Raw genomic sequence first — 26,407 nt, 5'->3', positions numbered from 1 at the left:
TTTGTCAGCTTGTTTGTTCGCATTTTAGCCATGGAATTTCCTCATCACAGTGAACCGAAAGGAAAACAAATCTTTGAGTTAAAAATACAGGGAGGTACAGGGGATGTGGCGCGCACAAGACCTATGGAAGGGCATATATCCCAGTTCAGCCTGCCGTCGATCGGATATTTCGGGAAGTCTCTTAACACAAACAACACTCACAGTCAATTATTTTCGGGCTGAATGCTTTATTCTTCCATTGTTGATGATTTAATAGCAAAATTGCCTCAAATCACATAAATAAAAGGGATTTTAAAGGGAATGTACAACATTTGCTTTTGCTGCAATTTTCAGAAATAAATGGATTTGCAAAAAAAAAAGTTATAGCAAATATTGTTAAACTGACATGTTTCACGTTTTGGGCTTGTAGATGCTGAAAAAAAACCCAAGAAAACCAATCATTTTCTTGTAGTCTGGTTCCCTGACCCTACTTAAGATGAAACGGAGCAATCTGTAGACTTTGGGGAATTGTACGGTCAGAGAATCAGTCTGGCAGGCCTGTACCTCTTCACAGGTGAGTAATGAAGTGCAAAGAAAGTGCGGAATAACTAAATATGAAAAACTAGGAGCAGTTTTGAAATAAGCCAGTTTTCTCCAACGCTGGTCGACCGACCAGCGTTGGAAAAATACAATTTTTCTTGCAAATGTCAGCACACCAGGAGCCACAATTTTACAGGATGCTTTAGACTGTCATTCCCTAACAATCCAGTAAGGTATTTCGTGATAATTTGATCATTTCGTTTTTTGATGCTTGCAAATGTTGTATCTTCCCCTTAAGTATATATCATATTAATTTTATACGCGTGGATTCGGTTACACATCCTAAATAAGGCCCATCTCAGGTCAACAACCGTGCAAAAATGTGACTCAGTTTTTTCGTCTCCTAAGGGGTCAAATGTCAAAGTGCAAATGTCACCACATTACGCCGAACAATGCTTTTTTTTTCTCTCAGAAAACTTCACTTGCAGGTCACACGCAAGCTGCGTTTTCCCTGCACTTTTCTTCAAAAGACTTTCCCTTAAATTTTGCCCAAACTGGATGACCCAATCACGTTGCTAGCTGTAGAGCTTCATGCAGATTTGTCCAAAGTCGCGAACCAATCACGTGGCTGCCTTAGCGCACGCTGCGTCACTTTCAAAATGGCGGCGTTCTACACTAAACTTAAACATTCTGTCGCGTAAATTCAGTCATACAATACAGCACAAGAGGTGAGTCTACCAATAAACGACTGCCTATTAGTACATTCCATTACGGTGCAAAGAAATTAGTACCGTGGGTCAACCAGTTATTTGCAAATCGGTAAAATGTGGGATAAATAACTCGGAAAGCAACATTGTTACACGATAATTGTTTGCACTTTACATGTGGTCAGCCTGTTTGAGGTTTGTGCTTAGCCCACGTTGGACGACGTCTTTATTGCCGGTGCGTACAGCGGAGGCTAGTTTGTGCTTTTGTTCATCAAAGATACGTATGATAGCACCCTCATATGCATTTATTGTTAATTTTTTTTTTTTTAAAGATGGCCGGCGAATGCAATCGATTTGTTGACTGTTAGTGTTATTCCTGTAAGTGTTAGACCGTATTATTATCGAGGGAAAACTGTTTTCTTTGCAAATATTCCAAACTAAGTTAATAACCTTCTTACTAAGTCTTCATGAAGATTCAGGCGAAAGAGCGCTGGAAGGATTAGTACGGACTTAGGCCAACTATGTGAGTACAGTGCATTCATCTTTTTTATTTTATTCTACCACACTTTCTTGTATCACACTTTCCTAACTTGTGACCAAGTTAAGTATCAACTCAAGAAGTAGATTTCTTCAGTCGACATTATAACAAGCCTAGTGCTCAGATACCTGTATTGATCATCTTTCTTTTCACATTAGAACATGAACCATTTTTTTAATCTCAAAACCTAATGTCTCAAACTATTCGAGGCATCTATGTCATACAATTGCAGATTATAAATAGTTGTTCAAAATGGCAAATTAAACAGCTGTACACATGACAATGACTTCATATTTGCAGCAATGCAGTGCCAAACAAGATTCATATTTTTTCTTTGTCTAAATCACATTAGTCCACAATTCCAGGCTTAAGATATCAGTAGCACCAAGAGAGTCTAGCACCAACACTGAATATTGTTAAAACTGTACAAGGTTATAAATTAAAATACAAAAATACAGATTGGCCTCAGGTCAACTTTGTGAAGCCCTTTCTCTTAAAAATACAAGAAAATTGCTAGGGTAGAGCAACTAGCTTTTAAATAATACAATAACTTAAAATAACAGTTATGCTAATAATTTATTTATACACTGGTTACATTTTTCTTTGAAAAGGATGTTTTTTTTCATGTTTCCTTCCTTTTTGAGCAGCTGCAGCGATAGCTGCTTTTGTTTTTCATCGATTCATATTACTTTGAACTGTGAAGATACATTATTGACTGGAAAATTTTTGAAATGAAAGGAAAATGATCTGAAAGTTAATTATTTTAGCTTGAGTGGGTGATGATAGCAATTTCCTTCAATGTGTGCCAAGCTCTGAATAGACAAAATTCCTGACTCGAGCTGCTGGTCCGATTTTACTTAATGAAGGAGAAAATAAAGAATGAGTTTTAAATAGAAATTTCTTTAATCAGTGTTGCCCATCAATGAAGCCTATTCATCGAATGCCAGACTGACTAAAGGCGCGCTTTCCAATGAGTTTTGATTGAGCAAACATTTGGCTAAATTTAAGTTCCTCTAGTGAAATGTGTTTATGTATGCTGTACGTAATTCATTTTTCAAGGAAGTAAGATCACTATGGAAACTTAGGTCGTGTCTGAAAGTTGTGGCTGCGACTGGGAATAACACGCACGCCTATGGAAGCCACTGGCTTGTGGCTACAGCCACAACTCATAGACGCGTGTATGTTACTCCCGGCCGCAGCCGGTTGATTCGGGCATGGCCTTACTTCAACTAAGGCCAAGTTCGGGCAAGGACCATTAGTCGACTAGTGGTTGATTTATGACGTACCTTACGCCTGCGCACTGATAGCAACGTGCGAACGTCTCTAGTCAAACGCTGGTCAAAATGTCATCGCAAAACTTCTGGATCCTGGCTCTCTGCTAGCGTAATGAATGCGTGCGGCTATTGGTTACCAGCGAAGCAACCAACCCCAGTAGGTTGGTTCCAAATAGTCGACTAGCGAAGTCAACCATCGTCGACTAGACAGAGTTCAGGCAAACGTTAGTTAACCATTGGTCAACTATAGTCCTTGCACGAACTTGGCCTAAAGTGCATTTCCTGCTGTTATGTTATAGCGCCATCTATTGGTCACATAAATTATATTGCCATTAATTACAGCACAGTATTTTAAAAGAAGTGTGGTTGACTTTAATAGGGAGGTTTCGCAAGCGAACGGATACGCTTACACTTACGTTTAGCTATCTGTATCCGATTTTTACTTACGTGTAGCGAGCGAGATATGCGTTTCGTCTGCACGTTTAGCGGATAGTGAGTGGCGTATGGCATCATAACTGATGACGTATCCGTCGAACTAAACGTATCCGTTTGCATGGGAAACCTCTCTATATCTCTGTAGAAATTGTTTCATGTGACGACATTGGGCACTCTTCAGTTGCTAAAGTTATAGGTTTTGGAAAGGTTTTGGGGATTAAGAACCCAGAGGTGATTTTATCCCCAATCATCCTTCCTAGTCATGGGATTGAGCTTGAAGTCATAGTGTCCGAGCACAGTAAATTTTGTTTATTGACAGTCGGGTACCAGCTAAATGTCCATATGGATAAACCGCTTATGTCTGGTAACCAACTGGCTTCTGCCTCGCAGCTACATGATATTGGGACATCACACTTGTTTCCGGCCCTCAGCCAAAACTTTCCTTGTTGTAGTGAAACTTGGCTTTCCGTCGGTTCCAACGATTGCACTGCTTGTGAACACGCTGGGAGAGTTTCTTTGGTCCGCACACGAAGACACCAACATTAGACCTGAAAAATATCAAACCAAAAGAAAAGTTGTGTTTTGAAGAAGGAATTATCAAAAAGTCCATGTATCAGTGAAGTAAAGCTAGTGGAGTCCCCACAAGTCCATCACAAGTCATTCAGGCCTACCAGAAGTCACAGGCTGTTGACGGGAACTTTGACATAGTTGTTTAATAAGTCCAGTTACTTCAGACTTAAGAATAATGGACTTGTGATTTACTTGTGATCATGCAGATTTGTGATGGACTTGTGATTTACTTCTGAATGCAAATGTAAAAGTTGGCAAGGCTTCCACAACGAAACATTACCCAAACTTCTGTTCTGTGCCTTGACTGAAAGACTGCCCTCAACCCTCTTTTTGTCGCAACAAATCATCAATTTTTCTCTGAGACAGGCCCAAGCTTTTCAAGTCTTTCAGCGTCGCTTCACTGAAGATCTCCTTAAGGGTTTTATCTCTGTAATTGCCCAGACTGGGACATTGAGGGTAACAAAACATGCAACACAAAATCATAGCATCTGTACTCACTCTTTAGCTGACAAAACTCGCCAAAAGTTTCATGTTTTCTGTTTTAGCCTCTGAAGAAGAACTTGCTAAGTTCGCAACGTCAGGCCACATTAATTTTAAGATTTAAAAAGTTTCATGACTCAAAGACAAGGTCCTCAGTATTTCACCAGCCAAATTTGAGGGCTCAATTCAATTTTTAAAGGAGATTTTTTTTCTTCAATATTAGGAAACTGAGAGTGAAGCCAAGTGATTTGAATTTGAACCTTAAGACTAGACTGGCACATGTCCAACTTTTTGAAAAGATTGACCCTTCAGTAGTCAGGTGAAATGACCAAAGAGAATGTGTATAAATAGAGACTAGGTACTGGATGTTTCTTTTGACCATGTTGACACAGTTGATTGATGCAGTACTAAAGGGATGTTGGACTTGGGCTGGTTGTTTCATGTGCCAGTCTATTTTCTTGTGTTGCATGTTTTTACTATCTTATGGTTTTGGGACTCTCATACACAGTATTGAGAGTCCCAAATTTTCAGACTATGTAGTCCCCTACCACCAGTGTTGTAGTCGAGTCAATTACAGTTTCAAGTCCTCACAAGTACATCACAAGTCATCCAGGCTAATAAGTCACCGGCTATTCAAATAAAATACAACAGAGGTATGCCCTTGTTGTTCCTTCCTGTTATTTGTGACTGGACTTGTGAATGGACTTGTGCTTTACTTGCGATTAGACTTGAGATGGACTCGGCAATGGTCCAGTGGTTACGGTATTTGACTCATGTACAAAGGTACGTGGGCTCGAACCGTACCAGGAACAGGGTGTTTGTGCTCTTGGGCAAGACACTCAACTACAATTGCCTCTCTCCACCCAGGAGTATAAATGGGTAGCTGTGAGGGTAGAGGACCGATTGAGCGCTGATATCGGCTGCTGCATGGTCCCATGGCCTGATGAACGGGGTAATAATTGTAAAGCGCTTTGAGATGGTTGATACGATTGAAAGCGCTATATAAGCACAATAATTACACCACAACTTTTCATCCTGTTTTGGCACATCTCTCACTGACCCCACCTTTTCATTTACTTCACGTTTAAGAAACAACTCAAGTGAGCCTACCCTGGATTGCACACCATCACTTCACCGAAGAGCTGCTTGAGGTTGGGCCTGCCCCACTTCACCCGGCTGAAGACCAGCTTCTCAGCCGCGGTGCTACCCCGGAGGTCTCTTTGCTCGCCCCCGGTCACGTACAGCCTAAGGGTGAGCAAGTCCGGTCTGTTGGACTCCCAGAGCTACAAGGCAACACAGGAAAACACTTGTTTAAATCTCTACTCCACCAAGCACCAGGACTACACTTGTCTTCCTAAACTGGTGAGTGAAATAGTATAAGCGAAGGGTAGTCAAAACAGTTTTATTCCAACACATCCAAGTACATCACAAGTCAAGGCACAAGTAAATCACAGGACCAGCCACAAGTAATAAGGAATGAACAATAACAAAGTATGCAGTTGTCACAGTTTATTTCAAATAGCTTATGAACTTGTTAGGATGACTTGTGACTGACTTGTGAGGACTTTTTAGGAGTTGTGATGGACTACAGGGTGACCCATTCTGTGATGGACTACAGGATGAAAAATGACTCCTTTTACATAATTGGCATTTTCTCAGCAACCCAAAGTGCCATTTTCATGATTTTCTTTAGAATTTGAAAGAAAAAGCTCTCCACTTTAATCTGATACCCAAAACATAAAAATACACTGACCCCCCCCCTTTTTTTTAAAAGGCAAATGTTTTAGGGTTTCATTTTCTTGGGGTCACCCTGTAGACTGAGCCAAAGTCCAAACAGTTAGAATGCGCAATGGACTTTTACTCCTTCTGGTTAAGAGTGAGAGGGGGGAGCAGTGCACCCCTCTTTCGTTCTTCAACAGTTCTCACCTTTTGATGAAGCTGAGATATTGTCTCAGTGAACCATTCAAAGGTTTTGACGTGCCGGCACACCCATATGAAATACAACCTGCGTAGCTTGGTTCTCTTCGTTTGGGATTCTCTGTAAAAAAGAAAAACCCCATTAAATTAGTACAGAGGGGAATGTAGACTGGCCCATTCAGTGGGTCCAATGAAATGAAATTTTTGGGCCCAAATGAGGCCAATGGTGGGCCATGGTGGAGCCGAAGTGACAGATCATCAGTAAGCTAGTGAAATAGAAAGAGGGCTGTAGGCTGACCCTTAGTCTATGTAATAGACCCTGGCCCTGGCAAAGCCGACTATGGTCTATGATACTTGAACAGATTTGGCGATAAATTATGCAGCTAGACTGCGTATGACCGAAAAAACTGACCAATCAGCAGGGGCCTTCTATACGCGCGTAATTCTAGATCCCGTGTGCGTAAACATCACACCCACAATGAGTAGAATTTTTGTGCAGGTTGTTGTATTACAAAAACGCGGCATTGAATTGACCAATCACAATCTGATTTCGGAAATAAAATGACGTCACGCATGCTTAGATATATCAGACGTTAGACAGGAGACTGGGCTTCGTGGATAACGATGATACTCAGACTAGCTGACCCTCGGGGGCCAGCTGAAACAATGAATTCTGAATAATTTTTTAATTAAAAAAGTTAATACTCACAGAAGCCAATTTAAAACTGCTGCGAATGGTGTGACTCCTACACCACCCGCTATGCATATACTGGTGTCGTAGCGGAACACGTCTTCGCTGGCACTACCAAAAGGCCCATCGATGTAGAGCCTAAATGAAAACGAAAAACAAATGAAATTCTTGAGTCCACATTGTCAAAAGAAGTTGATAAAATCTGAGAGTTTGTCCTGGTGGTTAGGATTGTGACTCATGACCAGAGGGTCAGGGGTTTGAATCTAGCTGCTGGTCATATGTTGTGTCCTTGGGCAAGTCACTTCACCCCAACTTGCCTGTCTGCACTCGGGAGTGTACATAAATGGGTATCGGCATTAGCTGCGAAGTCACCTGCGATAGGCTGGCATCCCATACAAGGGAAATAGAAATATTCTCAGTTTTTTCATGCTAGGGAAACTGGAGATAAACGCCGGCTTGATGGCCCATATTGGCTCGCAATGGACTACTTTTCTAAACATGATGAGTGCTACTGATATCAAACATGTTAAATCCATTTACTTGTGAGCAAAACCTGCTGTCTGGTATTTTAATGGGCCCCACTCAGTCACAAAGATAAGAGTCCCTGTACTCGACAGCAATCCTTGCCTGAGATTGGCAATTGAATCAGTTAGGCCCATTAAAAGATGTTTAATTTCCTCTTGAAACAAGACTAGTGACCTTGTCTGGTCCTATTTACTTGGTCCAAACATAGTTCCATGGTCTAAAGTACTAAACAAACCACTGTTGCCTGATAGTAGCAGATTTAGAGAGGGGTGGGGTGCCTCCCTATTTGGCATTCAAACCAAACCACTATACATTTGTATTGTCATACAGTGGCAGATTTAGAGGGGGGGGGGCTGCCTCCCCCCTATATACACCCTCGTAAAAAAAGTGTTAAAGGGAAGATACAACATTTGCAAACATAAAAAAAAACCGAAATGATCAAATTGTCACGAAATACCTTTCTGAATTATTAGGAAATGACAGTCTAAACTTTAAAAGAGAATCCTGTAAAATCGTGGCCCCTGGTGTGCTGACATTTTCAAAACTGTATTTTTTCCAAAGCTGGTCGGCCAACCAGCGTTGGAGAAAACTGGTGGGTTTTTTTAAAAACAGCTCCTAATATTTCATATTTAGTTATTCTGCATTTTCTTTGCAACTGATTTCACACCTCTGAAGGGGTACAAGCCTGCTAGACTGATTCTTTGACCTTACAATTCCCTTAAGTCTATAAATTGCTCTGTTTCATCTTAAGTGGGGTCAGGGAACGAGACTACATGAACATAATTGGTTTTCTTGGTTTTTTAGCATCTACAAGCCCAAAACATAAAACATGTCGGTTTAACTTTAACTGATGATACTTTTTACAGTCATTTGTTAAAGAATGATCTGTATTCAGGTGTCTCTGTCAATGTACCCGTACATCTGCACGTTCATTTAATACATGTATGTTGATGTACCCATAAGTATTGCTTGCACTCGGCAAGTTTTTAGGTCTGATGCCCTCATTGGAGCCCTCCCCTCCCCCCCCCCCCCCCGAAAAGTTCTACATCCACTGCTGTTGTCATATCATAGACTTTGTCAGGTCAGTTTGAGAAATAAAAAGTTCAGGAGAGTTCGTGCGAGAGTGCTCCAGCTGTCTAGACACATAGATCGGTTACAAGTTATTCACTAACACAATTCCTGATTTTGGACACTGAATACTTGTTTGTGTGAAACCTTTCACCTGTTGCCTATCTAACTTTCCCCTTAATTTGAATTGAGTGAATGAAAGCTGAACTGAACTGTTCCAAACTTTTGAAGACACAACAAAGTAAAGTTATTCGTGACAAGTAAGTAAAGGAATACCGTTTGGAAATGTGCTTCTAATTTCATTGTTTGTTTCAAATTGTTTGGAAAAGCTACATGGGTCATTCTATACATTTGGGGTCCACTTTTTTCCTGTCCCTGATTCATCATTTGTCATTCTGATATAATGCTTAATGCAGTCATCCTCCAAGAGTGATTATGAATAGCAAACTACATGTACATTTTCCTACCCAACACAGAAAAGTTGGAAGTAATTCTCAATGATGCTAGAATGGCAAATTACAAAGTTCGGAGGTAACAGGGAAAACTGTCACACTTTGGACCCTAACCTATACAGTGTGGTCCCAAAAAACCCGCAGACTCATACTTCCAATATCCAGGGACCTAAACCATTGATATGGACAGGAAATTTTGTTGGAAGGAAAATGATACCAAGATTCGGTAGAGTAGTTTTGATTCCAGTGCCATTTTTGTGAATCAAAGTCAGAGGTTAAGAACAGATTCACTGTGTGCGATAATCCTTATTAGAGCCCCTGACTGTGGTTCACAAAAATGGCGCTGGAATCATTGGGAGTTTTTGGTATCATTTTCCTTCCAACAAAATTTGCTATCCAGATATACCAATAATAGGTCTCTGAATAGTGGAAGTGTGAGGTTGCATTTTTTTTTTGACCACCCCGTTTAGAAAAGACACATACTAACTTTTCAATTGAGTGGAAGAAAACCGAACTGGGTAAAAAGTACTGAAATGAACTAAATTGAACTGAAGTTTTTAATGCACAAAGAAGTAAAGCCTGTTCTGTTGAGAGCGTACAAGAACATTTTGTTATGTGCTTTGTATTTTATTGTTTGCTTATCTATGTTATCTGTTCATGAAAACTACCACCACGAAATATCTCAGTCCAGCCTAACTGTTTCTGGCTACCTTAACTAATTTCCTGCGCAGGCTGTGCTTGCTGTTAAAATTCCCTCAAAGTTAAAGACCGCTTTCCCACTTGGGATACTCAATCCTCCTTGCAATAACCATTAGTCCACACTCAAGCAGGCCAAACTGTGGATTGAATTATGCCGCATATTAACCTTTGAACTTGTTTCAAAGGCTAAAGCCACAGCGACTGGATTGCAATGCTAGGATGTATGTAAACAGAAGTCAAACAAGGGTTATTTAACTTAGGAATATAGGATAGTTTTACTTACTTTGGAAGTTTCAAGCATTCAATATCTCCCGTCCCTGGATCATAGTTTTGTGTTAATAGATTCCTGAGAGAACCTTTTTTGACAAAAGAAATGAAAGAAACCAAAAAGTTGATTAGTTAAGTTTCAAAAATTAATTAAGCACACAAAATAACATAAACGAATAAAATGTTTGACAAAATAGTGAACAAATAAGAAAGTAATTGTATCTGTTTTGACAGAGCGCTACCCTTGCAGTATTTCTTAGAAAAATTATTGTTCATCAGACAATGTTTTCCTACCATCATTAATTAATATATCATATTTTCAAGTAGAAAATTACTGATTCTTTTTGCATTAAAGATTAATACAAGAGGAACTTTGGAGCACTATCAGTGTTTTTCTGATGCTTTAGGACTTATTAACTCATTTAAAAATGATATCTTTAGTGTTTGACTTTGCTGTAAGAAATCCTTCATAAAAAGGTTCTAGGACATATTTAAAACAGAACAGTAAACTAGTATACAAATAATGAATGTTTATGAGTGCAATGGTAAGAATAATTTCATGAGGTGACAGATGGAATGTTCCAGTCCACTCATCAGCAAACATTCCATCTGTCACCTCATGAAATTGTTCTTTCTGTTGCACGAATATGAAACATTTATTATTTGCTTTATACAACACCTGAATAAATTAGCCAACAATCATGTGACCGTGCAATGGAAGTTATATTTGCCTTCAATTTTGCGATTGAGGCCTGGCCGTGGGAAAGGACGAACAATTAGGTTCTTGTACCATGCACATAATATTATTACATATTAAAATGAATCTGTTAAACTCACATGTCCAGTCACCCTGAATTCGTATGTGCACAGTGAAAGTAGAGTTGCTTTGAGATGGACACTGTAGAACAAACAAAAGAAAACAATTACTATTAATACTCAATACTAATAATTATGTAAGTATAAACTTATTCCCACAAATGTACTATTAGGGAGACACGTTAGCGTAGAAAATTCGGTAGTAAGGAGACACAGGCTTAATAGGGAGACACCTAGGTGTCTCCCTATTGGCGCAGCCCCCCTTTAGAGACAAGATTTTGCTGTCGCAATTGGGTTATATTTGTTGCTCGTGGTCTAATTAGTAAAAAGACCGAAATTCGTGGAAAAAGGACCAGGGAATACATGTATCGGGTTAGGGCACATTTAATTCGGAAAATTTTTGTGCACAAGTCTATGGGAAAGTCTCCATATTACCCCATTACCGGTAATTATTATAACAATAATTATTAACTCGTGTGTGATGATATCATGCAGTACAATGTATATAAAAGGGCAGTAGAAATATTCTAATTGAACTTTATCAAAGCAAACTACGTTTCCGGGAAACGACTCAAAATGTTCAATTCACATTTGGTTTCCTATTTTTTCCTACAGGGAAAAACACTTAGAGAAATGACCATTTTTGGCGAGGATATAATTGATTGATGAATTTAGTAGGTAGCCACATTAAATTGATTGCTGCATTTAGCTGGTATTCGGTGTAGTTGTAGAACAACAAAAATATCATTATATAGAGTGTGTGGAGGTTTTAAACTCAGTCATATCGTTAGAAAAATTAGAAAATGATTTTTTATAAGCCTTACCCTTGTCATTGTAAATGGGTGCCATTCTAGACGAGAAACCATAGGACAGCGCAACATTACATACTGCAGGAAGAAGGAAGAAGAAGCAAATGTGAGAACATTGACTGGATAAGAAAAAAGAAAATTATCTCTATTCTGATCAGAACAGAATCATTTACTTTAAACATACCAAACAATCTTGTTGTTTATTCCCATTGAAAAAAAATGCGTACTGTCTCAACTTGTCCATATATATTTTGTTCCCTTCAACCATTTACTACAATACAAACTGTTAAGTCAGGTTGGTGTAGCAGTACTTTCCTCGCCTTCCACCGCTGTGACTTGGGTTCGAATCCCACCTGGGCCAACATGTGGATTGGGTTTTCAATCCCTACCTAACTCCACGAGTTTCCCCCAGAATATTCAACTGGGGTTTTCCTCCCACCTCTAAAACTGTGTTTTCTTCCCAATGTCTTCTCTCTACAGGTTTCTTCAGGCTTTCAAGTTACAGTGCCTAGGGCGCTTTTGGGGAATCCTTGGTTCCATTCAGATATAATTAATAATAATAATAAAACAGTTTTGAACTATCAAAGTGGTCAAGTGTTTTTCAAAAGGAATTGTTTTTGGTTTCACGAATGGTATGGAGCAAAATTAATAGTCCATAAATATGATACCCCACAATGACAGGTGTCACATTTTTTTTTATTACCTGGCCAGGTCGTGCCTCGAATTGGTCCACATGCAGCTGAAGTTCCATGACGTCACAGGCATGGAACCGAACGCCAATCACCGTCACGCACCGGTAACTCCGGAAGAATCGCCACAACCGCTCCCCAATGTACAGGACAGCTGGGAGGATTAAAAAGCACCATGTCTGTAAGTGGAACAAAGTATGTAAATTCAAGTTACTGCTATAAAAGGATAAATCAACTTAAAGGGAATGTACATCATTGGTTTTTGCTGTAATTTTCAGAAATGAACTATTTGAGGGGTTAGTATAATAGATCAAATATTGTTACACTGACATGTTTGAAGTTTTGTGTTCGAAAATGCTGGAAAAACCAAGAAAAACCAAAATGCTCAAGTAGTCTGGTTCCCGGAAAATTGTAAGGTAAGGAAACCAGTCTAGCTGGCCTGCACCTGTTCATGATTTTGTAACTAATAGCAAACAAAATTTGGACTGAAAAAAATATGGTAAATTTGGAGTAGTAGTTGAAAAATAGTTAGGTTTTTCCAGCGCTGGTCGGCCGACCACCGTTGGAAATTGATACAAAATGCAGCTTTTCTTGAAAATGGCTTCACACCAGGTGCCATATTTTTACAGGATGCTTTAGACTGTCATTTACCAACATTCTAGTAAGGTATTTCGTAAAAATTTGGTAGTTTTGTTTTTCGACGTTTGCAAATGTTGTATATTCCCTTTAAGAAAAGTTAAAATTTGAGTTCCTAGTACAATCTTAATACTTTAAGCTAATCACTTACATTCAATATGATCATGCACTCAAGACCGACTTGTTTTTCAACTGGTTTCAGCTAAAGAACATATGAAAACTGCCATAATAATTTTTAATTCATTCGTGAATAGGGGTGTTAGTTCATGTGCTACAAGTTCAAAATTTTAAAAGCCTACAATGTAATGTGTGATCAATTTAAATACGTTAAAATAACTAATGCTAAGTTTAAAACAGACAAAACAAACTGAAGAAAAGAAGCTCATCAAAATAGCTTATGATTTGTATACAAGAACTTTCGGAGAAGACATTTTCATTTGAATTTTCAATAGAATTTAAAATTTCCATTGGAATTTTAATCAACACAAACAAGTTTTTAGAGTCTTTTGAGTATCACGTTTGTAAAGCAATTATCTAAAGCCTTAGGTACTTAAAGGTCATGTGCAGGTCAACCCTGTGTCAAAGGTCACATCAAAATGGGGGAGGGTGTAAACACATATGAAGCAGGACCAACTTACATCAGATCTGTGTGGAACAAAAGCAGGCTCCTCCTCACAAATCATCGTTGAGTTCATTTTCATGAACCAGTCATGTGACTCCTGTTCAGACCAGTCATGTGACCCGGGTTCTGGCTCTGCAGCTGGTACAGCGGTATCTAGGCAACCTGGTGTGTGGGTGTTTGTGTTACGCTGTTCTTTCAATACTCCTCTGAATAGAAAAAGTACAGGCGATGTTAATGAAAACATTCAACGCTGTATGACAAAATGTGACACATCTATCAAAAACAGACACTTTTGGGCACAGATTGAAATAGAGATATGACAAAAAATAAAGTGGGTTGATCTTTTTTATCCACTTTTCAGTTTCTTGCAAATTTGCATTTTACATGTCTGAAATACACTGTTAAAGTTTCGGATCGTAAGTTTGCCTCTGAAAGCGAGTTTTGGATAATTTGTAACCATTCTGAAAAATTACGCAGAACCGAAGAGTTTGTTCAGGCAATTTCTCTGATTTTAGTTTTTTCAACATCACAAACTTCAAATGGGCATCATTCTGCCCAGGAATTCCGTTTTTAAAAATTGAAAACGTCACTGTAAAGGCGAAGATCTTTAATAATATTTAACTTGGGGGGGGGGGGGCGAACTGCAGAGAAATGTCGAAAAATATCTTACCTTATGGAGTGACATATAAGCAATGCGTAAAATACAAGGAACAATTGATGGCAGTACCAAAACAGTTCATGTCTGGATGCCCTGTCCCAAAAAAAAAAAAAAAAAAAAACAGAGAAAAATATTATTCACTATAAGATCACATGTTTTATTTCAAATAATTATGATGTCATCTAACTTCATCCATGAGCACTCTGAATAATGACAAGATATGACAATTTCGGAATTTGGTAGATTCTTTTTGAGTAGAAGAGACTTAAATTTGATCCATGTACATGTATTGGCTTTTGCTCCAAGTGAAGGGGAGAACCGCTTCTAAAATTGTCAGTTCGGTGTTCGCTTTTGTCACTTTTTCATCCACAACCATTTTTAGTATCTTGAAAAATAGAGTTCAAGGAGACATAACTGTGTTCTTAGCAGAGAAAAGTGACTGGTCTTTTTTTGTAATCGAGCGTAGTAAAAATACAAAACGCCACTGGAAGAAAACCGAGCAGGGCACGGGCAGGATTATGAGCTAACAGCTGGTTTTGGGGTTTTTTTTGACACGCAGAGATCTGCCAAATTTACTTCGATATTTTATTCACGGTAACTTCACTCATGTTCTATTAAACTCTCCCCAGGTAGCTGACATGGTGCACTCGATTTAATTAAAAGTTGGAGAACAGGGGGTCCAATTAACAAGGTCGCCTGCAGAGCCACCATGGTCTCACTTTGAAGCCACATGCCACTTCGCTGCGCATTAATGTTCAAGCACGATGTCAAGCAAAACGAACGGCTTTCTCAAGAAAACACATGCTATAGCTGCCAGAGTTTGAATTTGGTGACCCATTACTTACATATTTTACTTTTTAACTTCAATTTTAGACTGAATAACTTCAAAGGATATTTGGCATCATTACTAATGTTAGAGGATACGGAAGTAATTAATTTTTAATGCGGTCAGTTTATTTTTGGACTGTGACCAAGTAAGAGAGTGCTGTGGTCTAAAAAAAGTTGCAACAATATTTTTACGTTTTCAACTCTGTAGATTTGGCGGTGGTGGTGCTTACTCATTCTGTGTGCCAAAATCATCACATTGGACAGACACACACTGTCCAAAGGGAATTGCTCAAAATTATGAAGTCCCACCAAGTCTTTATATAGAGTTATAATGTAAACAATGCGTATACAAATATGTATACAATATGTATACAATGTGTTTACATGTGTAAAATATGTATACGTATACATTACAACGGTGAACAATTGGGTCTGTGCGGAGATTTAAGCACAGAAATGCCCTCCGCAATAAAACAGGTTTTTGCCATGCAAAATCGGGTTACAATGCCAAAAAGTTAAGGGAAGCGTAATTGTTTTGCTAAGAATCTTAATCTTCCTAGCCGTATTCCTCATTTTATAAGACCTCTTTAAATTAAAATTGGCTGCAGGTGTTTTTGTTTCTTTACCTTACAGCTCTACATGACGTCAGGACAATGGCAACCAGAATAAGCAGCATTAGGCAGCCCGTCACGCCAGGCACTGTGAGAAATATAAGGGCAAGGAGCAAGTAAGTAAAAACGAATTTCAAATTGGCATTGTTGTAGCTCCATGTTAAAACCGAGCTCTCTTTTGTTCTTTTGTTCAGGTCCTCAATTCATACAACAGGTTGTACGAGTTAACAAGGTGCACCGCTATCTGAAATTCTTTGAATCGTCATTACTTTTTTTTCAAATTTTAATAATTAAATCCTGAGACATCCACTTCAGTCACATTTCAATATATTGAACTTCAGGTGAATAAATTATTAAGTCAAATAACAAAAGATAAAAGATATTACACTCGTTCTTCTATTGTGATGAATTATGCTCGAGACAAAAATTAAGGAAATTGTAATTATTTGTTGGCCAAAGGGTAGGATTTTGCCCTATAACCAGCGTGCTGTATTCGATTCGCCGAAGATCAAGTTTTCAAGAAAGGTCCTTTTTTCTTCAAATTTTGGACTAGACTTAACTTTCCACACTGCGCTGGTTGTTGCGAATAAAAAAACCAGAAACAGACATTTCATGAATATTTCTACAAAGTTTTGAAAAATGTATCATTCATACTGTTCACGATAAACGAATCTATTCCTTATGTTGATATCTTAATGATTGATCCACAATTAAACCAAAAATAGGCCAAAAGAAAGCCCAAGAGATGGGAAAATCTAAGGGGAACAGAATATTGTTTTACTGTTTTAGTGATTCCTAAACTGTTTACATAACCTGGGTTGACATCCGTAAAGCGGTAGTGCGGTTTGTTTTGTTATTAGCTATAAAATCCGGTTGAGACAAACTAAATTCTTTGGGATCTATCCACGAAATTATGTTAACAAAGGTGTATCTGTTTAGTTTACGGCTGAAATTGATTGAACTATGAAGTTGAGTATGACCTTACCTGTTGTGAAAATTATTCGACAGGGGCTCTGAAGAAAAAAGTGGTGGGAAATGTGGAAAATAGATGAGTATTTGTAAACTTGAGATGTGTTAAGTAATCGGGACAATAGTACAATAACAAGTGGTTGACTGATGTTTTGAAGTACTTAGTGTCTTTGTTCGGGTTAAAGTTCGTTGGACGGTCGCTACTAAAGTCGTTGATCTTTCGATTGGACAGTTGGTAGGTTAAGTGGCTGAATCAGTCAATCAATCGATCAGTTCATTTGTTGGTTGGTTTCGGTCGGTTTGTCCATGGTTTGTCGGTACGTTGGTCAGTAGGTCAGTCAGCTGGTAAGTCAGTCGGTTCATTGGTCAGTCAGTTCATTGGTTGGTAGATCAGCATGTTTGTCAATTTACTAGTCGGCCAGTCGGTTCATTGGTGGTCAGTCGGCAAGCCAGTCCAGTGGTCAGTGGGTTCATTTGTCGGTCAGTCAGTCGGTTTATTGAAAAATTGCCTGCGTAAATTTTACCCAAGCAAAGGTGAAAACTGCAACTACCCAAAATTGGGTTGCCCTTTACCCAATTGTTTGGGTTACAATTTCTGTTAAAATTCAACTAAAAGGTGTGGTCATGCCAGACTAAATTTAATGAGGTCTTGTATGACCACAAGTTTTGGTTGAATTTAACAGAATGCTAACCCAAACAATAGAGTAAAGCACAACCCAGTTTTGGGTAGTTGCAGTTTTCACGCTTGGGTACCATAAACCCAGTCAATTTTTCAGTTTTCATTTTCAGCCTGTAAGCCGGTCAGTTTAATGTCCCTCGGTCAGTGTTGTTGGTCAGTTATAGAGTTCTTGATAGGGGTTAAACTGCGTAGTTGGTTACTATTTCAGCATGGTTTGGCTGCAGGATAATCTATTTATAATAATTGTCTGCTTACTTGTTTTGTGATTACACCTGCTATCCCAAAGTATTCCCCAAGGTTATATCATATCAATCAAATCAAGAATGCAAATGCCTCATGGGTCGTAGTCAGATTGCATGGATGTCAATCACAACGGCTTAGTGTGAGATTTGCCTTAGGCAAACACTGCACGGGGGATAACTATCAAGGGGCAATGTTTGTTTCTCTGGAGGCTAACCCAAACTATCAAACAACCAGAAGGTTGTAATATTATATTTGTGGGCATAAATATTATATTTGTGGGCATACCTCACCCAGGTAGCTGGCCACGTTGACATCGGGGACGTTAATGTTGTAGTTGATGGAGAAACTCACGGCGTTGAAGAAATGGGCTACGCAGTGGACAGCTGAAGGAATGTCAACAAAAAAAACCAATGGCATTAAAAACAATCCACGATTTGGGAGACTTTTGTGGATACATGTGGAGTAACTCTGAACTTGAGAGGAAAATTGTTTTAAGAACCAGAGATGTTAACTCAACGTTTCAGTCACGACATTCTGATCATCATCATCATCATCATCATTATCATCATCATCATCATCATCATCATCAGAAGTTCTACTGATATAACAGCTATCCTTCATAGCATATTGATGGAAAAATCGAGTTAATAAAAGCTTTCGTACTTTTCGGAATCTTTTTTTTATCTTATAGTTAATCACAATTAAGTTATGCTCTCCAATATATTCAAATCCTAAAATTTAAGAACTATTAGGAAAAAAAGACTATTATTTTGTAGTGGCCACGCAAACATTATATCAACAGTTATTCAAAGTGATTTATTGTTTAATATTTTGCTTACTTGTTCCCAAGCAAATGAATACGGCAATCACGATGTGAATAAATCGGCTGCGATCCAGACACTTCCTGGTCGTGCGGTGAACCTGTAACCCAGAAGGAAACATAAATAATTAAATGACTGGCCCAGACACCCAGATCTGGAAACTAAAAAAAGGCAACGTCTCCTACCACTCTCCTTAACAATTTCCGAATCCAATACTAATAATAACTCCTGCGAACCAAAAGTAATCCAATGGTATGTGTGAGGGTCAGGGTCGAACCTGATTTCAATTAGATTTTTTGCATGCAGTGAACGACTCCACGTGAATTTAATTTGAGAATGGGATTAGGGCAAGTTTACCTCTCGCCGCATTAACCACACTTTGTTCAGTCAACTCTAACTGAGCGACTGCTCAAAATAGGCGACTTTCAGCCATGGGCGTCAATCGGTGCCGGTGGGGGACCAGGGGGGGGGGGGGCAGGGGACACATGTTCCCCCTCCCCCTCCCACTTTTTAAAGTGGGGGATATCATATCGTTTGTCCCCCCCCCCTTTTTTTCGTCGCCGAAAAAAAATGTAGCCTATATTTGATTGTATAGCTCAGAATAGCTGATTCAGTGACTCCAAACTCGAAAATGATGTTTCAATGATGATCTTTTGTTCAAAAAAAAAGAATTCGTTAAGTGGACAGAAATTGCAGATCGCACCACAGAAGAGCATCTAGAGTCCAAAATTGTTCGTGGCCCCGAGCCCACGCCGTGAGGGCTTTTAGCTTGGCGCTCGCATTACTTCTGATCAAGGTATGCCCCCCCCCCCCCCCACACACACACACACACCCACTTTGGGATGCGATTGACGTCCTTGCTTTCAGCATTAAGTACAACATTGCTTTTAAGGAGTATGTATGATTTTTTTTGTCTTGGCATGCACCACTAGTTGAAGGAATTTTTTTTGAAAGGTCAGTAACCGGTTATATCCGGTCTTATCTCAAGTACGTAGTATACGGCAGTTTATCAGATTGACATATGCCACCAGGCGCAGCCTTTGACGGACAATTTAATGGTTGACGCTTGAAGTTGTCAAATTAGCAAATTTCCAGGACATGAACTTTCAGAATGTTTATAATTGTCGTTCATTACGGAAACATATCGGAAAGTTTCTCTAAATTGCTGCTGTTCCCCAGAGGACCAGCCAATAGGCCATTATTTTGTATCTGACTGACTGATTGATTGATTCACTGACTGAATGTCACTTTGGAACCGGGCAGTGCTATTTTAAAGGATTACCCCGTAATGCTAATGAATGGGCTTGAAAAGACTTCACTATACTAGTGAATAGCCAGTTTAAATCATTTTAATGGAATTCTGTGCGCTGTGGGACCAGCTTTACTAGGCTTGCTTTGTCTTGTCTTTTTTTTTTTTTAGAATTGGTGGAGAAATATCTAATAAGCATCCGGGTCACGAACGAAATTTCCCCCAACCCTACCTTAGGTACCCTCTCTGAAGAATCTACATTTTCATGGCCAACTTGTTTCTGAAATCGAGGTTTCTTTTCGTTTGAGCTGAATGAATCCGTCGATCGGCATTATGACGTTTTTATCCTCACAGGAGCTTTACTTCATGACGGTCAGAACATAATGACCGAAACGTTGAGTTAATATCTGCATATTATCTTCTCATCAGAACCACGTAAACTTTCACAATCATTGTATCAATGCCAAAAGGTCTCCCATTGTTATATACTTGAACAATAGCCTCAAATCGTATTCACTTATTCTGCTAATCTTTCAAATTGTGTGGTCACCAGGGTTGGCTTAGACCTAGTGTATAAATCATCTCAAGTCAAGGGCAAGAACAATACTCGGGCAAAATGACATCATCAACCACCGACCACGCGGGCACATCAAACACAATAAAGGTCATTCTTTGTTGAGTATGTTGGCTGCCATTTGGAAGCGATAAATTGCTTTGACACCCTTGTGCGTGGTCTTGGTAAAGAGGTTTTCTGAAGTTTCTGAAGAGCGGCAGGGACGCTCGTCTCAAACCAAACCCGTATAATCCTGAGACATAATGACGTCACGCTTTGTTTACCTGCACGGGAGCTTGTTGGCCATTGTCCTTGTTGTTCCCATAAAGCGCACAATCATGTAAACAAAGCGTAACGTCATTATGAAGCCTCTTCCAAACAAGTGATTGACAGATATAGACTTTCACGTTGAAACCAATCATAACATAACGCCCGTGCAAACAGGGGTAACTTTTGTGTTACCCAATTTTGTTTGGGTTCATCCATCAATGTCAAGGGTACGTCTCAGTCGGTGGTCTTATACCCATCGAGGTCGTATACAATGGCATAAAAGGGTTCTGACACAGTTAATGTATAGCCGAAAAATGTAGGTTGCATTGATGAGGTCAAAAGGTTGCCAGTGACCCTGAAAATCCATTTCAGATCAGTTTGTGAAAACCTTCGATCAGTGTCCGTAAACCGTAATAAATTGTCCTCAGAGTTTACGTCTTCTGTGAGCATTCACACAAAGCTGTGCAAGTACAAAGACATTCCTTCAAGACGTGCATTAAACTTATGACTTCTCATCCAGGGGAGAAAACGGGGTGACTGATTGGGGGGGGGGGGGGGAATCAGCCAACGGGGTAACGTGTGTGGTTGTAACTGCAACTAGCCCGGCAGACCAAAATGAGAAATCCTCTCTAACAAAAATCAGTTAGCCGCCTTATGTCACTCACCTATCAACTCGAGAAAAGTGACGGGTTCAATTTGAAGATCGTCTCGTAATGTTATATTGTGCGGATACGGACTGAACTAACGAATCATTTGTAAGGTTTGACATGTTAGGTCAAGGAGCGATTAACCTTGGCATTCAAAGTCTAAACCTGGCATTCAACAGTTATTTTCATAGCATAAACTAAGCATGATAGGATTGTGAAGTGTATTTTACTGTTTTATGTAACGAATCTATAGAGTACATCATGCCATTATTATCATGTCTGCCGATATCTTTATAAAAAAAAAGATTTCACTTATTTAAAATGTAAATTTACTTTTGCTTGAAGAAGGATCCTGCTAGAATCAAAACGTCAGGTCCTCTAACTTTTATGATTTGAATAATTCAGGCCAATCCAGTCAGTGAGCAGTTTGCATCAGTACAATGTAGTCCATTCTCGGTATTAAATTCATCATTTAAATTCATTATATCAATATTTGTCATTTGTGGGTTTGCCTCAAGTGTCGTATAATCAACAACTTAATCCTCAGTATATTTTGGTCTTATGGCAAACTGTTGGAAAAACTTTTGTAACTCTAGTTTTTATTCTTCTTCTTCTTCTTTTCCCCACTTTTCTATCCTCTTTCCCATAGACTTTGTACACATCGACAACTTACGTGTTTAGACCTCCGTATAAGCGACAGCAGGCATCTGCACATCGGTAGCAAGATTGTGGCACAGTTTAGATTAAGCACGGCAGCAGAGCCCCGCGAGACGCACAAACCAAGCTGTGCAAAGACAAATTATGTTACGTGCTTAACAGATTTCCTAAGCACTTACAGGGATGATCTTTGTTTATTTCAAAGGGGTTGGGGCAAGGGCAAATTAGTCTTAACATTAAAACAAAAATTGAGCCTTTTTGCCAGACCATTTCCCAGCCTAGTTTTTCTCAAGACAAACAATTTCACTCAACTGGTGGACCGAGTTTTGCAAAATTTCAAAAGTGCTGCTGCACTTTTTTAACGTGTTTTTAGATGGGGTTATGATCGAGAATAAGCTTAATGTAGCCTCTCTGAACTCCCATATATTTGCACTAAGTTTAGTCGGGCACCATTTGCAGTCATCAGTAGACATTTGAAGCAAAAAAGTCAGGTAAAAAAAAAAAAGCCGCGTCGCCGCACCACTATTTGGACAAGCTCCATACCAGAAAACGGAGACTTTTTATTTTTGGCCTAATATTTACTGTTTTGGGAGCCAAATAGAGATGTTCGTTATAGTGGTGTTCGTTTTAGCGGTGTTTTACTATACATGAATTGCAATATTCGTTTCAATTTTGGCTCTTACCCCTAATATCCCTCTGAGATAGTAGTATTTAGCTTCCCTTTTATATTGCATGTAGCTCCACCAGAACGCGGCTACGTTTAGACCCGTCCACACAACCTGTACAAAAAAGACAAACATTAAAATTTGTTTCGACTTGGTTCAAAGAAGAATGAAGCTTTAAAATTAAAAATCAAACGCCTTCCTCTTATATGCCACTGGACCGCAAGAGCATAGATGTGTAAAAATGTCACCGGGTTGTCGGGCAACTTTGTAAAGGCAACTGTTTGGCCTATGTAACCAGCGGGTTCCGGAAACGGAAGCGGGTACTTGAAATACCAATACGCGGTAAAGTCTAGACGCTCATGACGAGTGTACAAAAATAGACAACATTAGCCGATGTTAGGAATTATTATAGCTGACCTGCCATAGAATTAAATTAACGGCTTATGGAAATCATTTTTAATAAGGAGCTGAATTTAGTGCACACACCAATACTTGTTTTTTTTTTATTTCGCAAGGGTGTGTTTGCGACTTTTTATGTAGCGTGGATGGAAACACAACATGGATCGATCCTTCTTGTGCACAGAAAATCAAACAAAAACTAAGTAGGGTTTGATAATTTTAACTGAAATTTACGATAGTTTAGTTTTTTTTATTTCTCAAGTGTATAGGCCTACTTCCAGTTATTCGAGCAACAGCGAGTTTCAGACAGTTCTTAAAGTACGCCTTAATGTTTCTTTATTTGAAAGGTTTCGTGTTGCTTAAAATCGCATATTGCTTTTCAAGAACTCGGTTGTTGAAAAACAAGACACATTTCGTCTTCCTCACCAATACGAAAAAAAATTTCTTTCCTTTTATTTTCAGGTGTTTAGACTTAGTCCTACATGTAGTTATTCGAGCAACAGCAAGTTTCAGTCCTTCCCTTAAGTAAGTTTTAATGTTTCTTTTTTTTAGAAGAGTTCATGTTGCTCAAAATCGCATATTGCTTTTCAAGAACTCGGTTGTTGAAAAACAAGACACATTTCGTCTTCCCCATCTTTTAAAAAAAATGTAATTACCAGTGCAATTTCGCACTTCTACCGCTTGTCACCAACTGGAATTGAGCTCAATGTTTGTTGACAGAGCCCCTTCTATAGTCGTGAATGACACATTGTGTGCAAAGTACCATTGTTCCGATAAACACACATTGTTAACTGTTGACTGACACAATATTCGCGGTTTCGGAGGCAAAAGGTTGGAATTTTCTTTTTAAGAAAAAATATCCGCAAGGCAAAACAGCTGGCTGCAACTTTATACGGTTTGTGAACAAACATAAAGCATAATGCGTATGTATAAGCTTTAGTACAAAATCGTTTCAATGACAGGTGTTGTAAGAATAATGTTGATCCAGCAAAACGATACATATTTTGAAAACAGGTGCATTGTATACTGTTGGAATTCAATGGCGAATTTTTCTTCGCACAATCAATCCTACTTTCATTTTAAACATATTTGGGGAACATTTTGTTAATACTTGAATGAAACTCTTGTACTATTCGAGATGTTTAAATATTAACTAACTCACAAATACATCTACGCCTTTTGCACTTTGTGAAGTTTACTATTTGCTGAAAAATACCATCTAGAAGCCATTATTTTCAACTTCTGAGCACATCGAAACAACCTGTGAAATTCCATTCGGTATTTGATCATTTTGAACTTCTGAAGGTATACAGAAAAGCGTTTTCTAAAAATATTTTTTCCCCAAAAAGTGCCACCTGCTGCTGATGGGAGGGTTTAATTGGACATAAGCGTCAACAATTTTTTTGAATTTGGTGATCGTAACTTCCGTCAGACCATTCAAACTCTATTGAAACCACTTGTATACGCCCTATTCGTGCTATTTGTAATAAAAATATTTTGTTACAGACATCCAACTGGTGTTCCAATAGAAACTAATTTACAGATTTTGCCGACATCGAAAGTGAGAGTTTGTGTTACGGTCACGTCTGGTGATGTAATTTGTCGGTTTTTGAGAGTCTATGCAGAGCAGTGAAGCACTCGTCTGTAATTCGCCCTTTGGTCGCCATTTTGAAAGTTTGTATCCAAAGTGAGGCTATATAGTGTTGTAAAACAATAACTGTTTGGAGTCGCTACCAGTGCTATGTGGATTGCTGTGTCCATTCATGGAGGAATAAGTACTTGTTAATGCCAGCCTCTCTCTCAATGTGGTCCATGGGTTCAACCATGGAGGAATAAGAACTCCTCCGTAGTTCAACGAAACGAAGGTTTCTAGTTCTGTGAAAAAATGGCTTGTTGAACTTGCAATGAACGGGTGTAATCAATAAACAATATTATACGGTTGACCGTTCAGGCAAACGTCTAACCTTATTTTTAGACTCATTACGGGGAAAGAAATTGCTTCTGACACTAACTTAATGAGGTGACCCCTCCAGTGCGGTTGACCTTTGCTTTATCACTGGAAGGGCCCTAGCCGGCGTTTATGTGCAAGCATAGAGCTTGTGGTGCAAGTGTGTGTGTGTCTATTCCTTCCTCCATGGTGTGATTTATCATGTTTATCGAAGGAAAATAATCACTTTGGCCGCAGAATAAAATGATCGTGCAGAATCAGTAAAAATCCTCGGTATAAACATGGCACAAGGTTTATAGTGCCCCTGCACATACATAAAGTTTTACATAAAGTTTTACACAAGTAAATTGGCCTTGAACGTCAATGTCACAATGTAGTTTCAATAGACTGGCCTTGTAGTTATGGGTTTTCGTTTGTCCGTGGCTCCATAGAATCTCGTAAGCCAAAGTATTATATAAGTAAGAGGTAAACTTGTCAAAATCCTGAAGAAAGTATGATTCCAAATTGTCATTACTCAATAATTGTGTTCTTTTGACAATATGTAGAACTAGAATTTCTTGTTCATCCATTAAAAAGTTTAAAAGGGCTTTCACGAGAACGATAATTCAATATTATCCGTTTTCAAATGTTACCTTACTTAATTGAGGTAGCTCAAACATTGGAATTTTATACACCTGTCGAAAGTATACACGGTGAACTTACCACAAACAAGTATTTGAATCCACCGTTCCGGAACCAACTACACGTTGAGAACCCATCTCGGCTGTCTCGTCTGCGGTGACGTGCCTGACGGCCTCGTGTTGTTGCAGACTTGCCCGTCATCGGGTCGTAATCAACCACCACCGGGGCAGACGTCTCCCTCCCCCGGTCCTCAGACCCCTTATTCCCCGCTAGATCCATGCTCGATACCCGGTGAGAGTATTACTCGTGTCGTAGTCCGGTAATCTCGATCTTGGTGACTGACCGGCAAGGCGCATTGCAAGACCCAAGATCAGGGCCAGCACCGCTCGGTTCAGCCTTGCCGACCGCTGACAAAACCGGCATAGCTATCCCAACACGATGACGTGAACTGCTCCGATTGTCTGCCAAAAGGTCGACCACAAGTTGTTTTGCACCCAAATAGATAAATAAAAGGAGCCCTGTAGGCTATCTTTAGTTCTTCCAAGGAAAGTCACCTCAATGTAGCGTGTTTATGTGAAGACAGTCGCCGGTTCCACCAGCTGACTGACCGGTGACTAAGCGATGAGTAGGCGGGATGTTCTAATCCGTTTACCGGGGGACTGTCTGTGTAATTCCTCGGGCCCATCAGATAGAACATCAGCGGGGAACATCACCCGTAGAATAGTGCATACACCTTGGCATCTTTCGGAAATACAAACACGGGCAACGCATGAATGAACGACGTCTGGGTCGCGAGAACAAAAGAAATGAACAAGTTGGCTGACCTTGGACGAAACCATTCTTGCTGAAAGGGGTCCACTGTGATTTACTTTTTG

At 39.3% G+C, this 26,407-nt stretch overlaps 1 protein-coding gene and 1 long non-coding RNA gene across 3 annotated transcripts; one reads left to right on the top strand and one right to left on the bottom strand.

Moving 5' to 3' along the window:
• Positions 1-1,004: 1,004 nt before the first annotated feature.
• On the top strand, positions 1,005-21,977 carry LOC119730516. Of its 2 annotated transcripts, none has more exons than XR_005271377.1 (5): positions 1,005-1,247; positions 5,613-5,885; positions 12,479-12,637; positions 15,834-15,927; positions 21,892-21,977. It is a non-coding gene; the product is annotated as an uncharacterized LOC119730516 (long non-coding RNA). The 2 variants fall into 2 exon arrangements; XR_005271378.1 differs by lacking the exon at positions 1,005-1,247 and adding an exon at positions 1,563-1,749.
• LOC119730515 (NADPH oxidase 4-like) lies at positions 3,238-26,407 on the bottom strand. Its single transcript, XM_038203484.1, has 17 exons — positions 25,614-26,407; positions 22,583-22,678; positions 21,916-22,026; positions 18,542-18,623; positions 17,988-18,085; positions 16,797-16,824; positions 15,827-15,899; positions 14,385-14,465; positions 13,731-13,920; positions 12,471-12,635; positions 11,783-11,845; positions 10,980-11,040; positions 10,159-10,231; positions 7,150-7,269; positions 6,450-6,561; positions 5,634-5,806; positions 3,238-4,021 (listed from the first exon to the last, which is right to left on the bottom strand). Exons 1-17 carry the CDS (start codon positions 25,809-25,811, stop codon positions 3,901-3,903), a joined length of 1,845 nt encoding a protein of 614 aa, XP_038059412.1. The 5' UTR covers positions 25,812-26,407; the 3' UTR covers positions 3,238-3,900.

The sequence above is a fragment of the Patiria miniata genome, unplaced genomic scaffold, assembly GCF_015706575.1.
Source record: "Patiria miniata isolate m_02_andy unplaced genomic scaffold, ASM1570657v1 HiC_scaffold_22, whole genome shotgun sequence".
Classification (NCBI taxonomy): domain Eukaryota; kingdom Metazoa; phylum Echinodermata; class Asteroidea; order Valvatida; family Asterinidae; genus Patiria; species Patiria miniata.
This window is presented reverse-complemented; position numbering and strand designations above follow the sequence as displayed.

Excerpts from the sequence above, each read along its gene's own strand:
- LOC119730515 (XM_038203484.1), bottom strand. The coding sequence starts at position 25,811 with ATGGATCTAGCGGGGAATAAGGGGTCTGAGGACCGGGGGAGGGAGACG. Across the intron at positions 11,846-12,470 it reads TCGAGGCACGACCTGGCCAG|TATGTAATGTTGCGCTGTCC; the intron begins GTAATAAAAAAA and ends TTCTTCCTGCAG. Across the intron at positions 5,807-6,449 it reads TATCTCAGCTTCATCAAAAG|CTCTGGGAGTCCAACAGACC; the intron begins GTGAGAACTGTT and ends GTTGCCTTGTAG.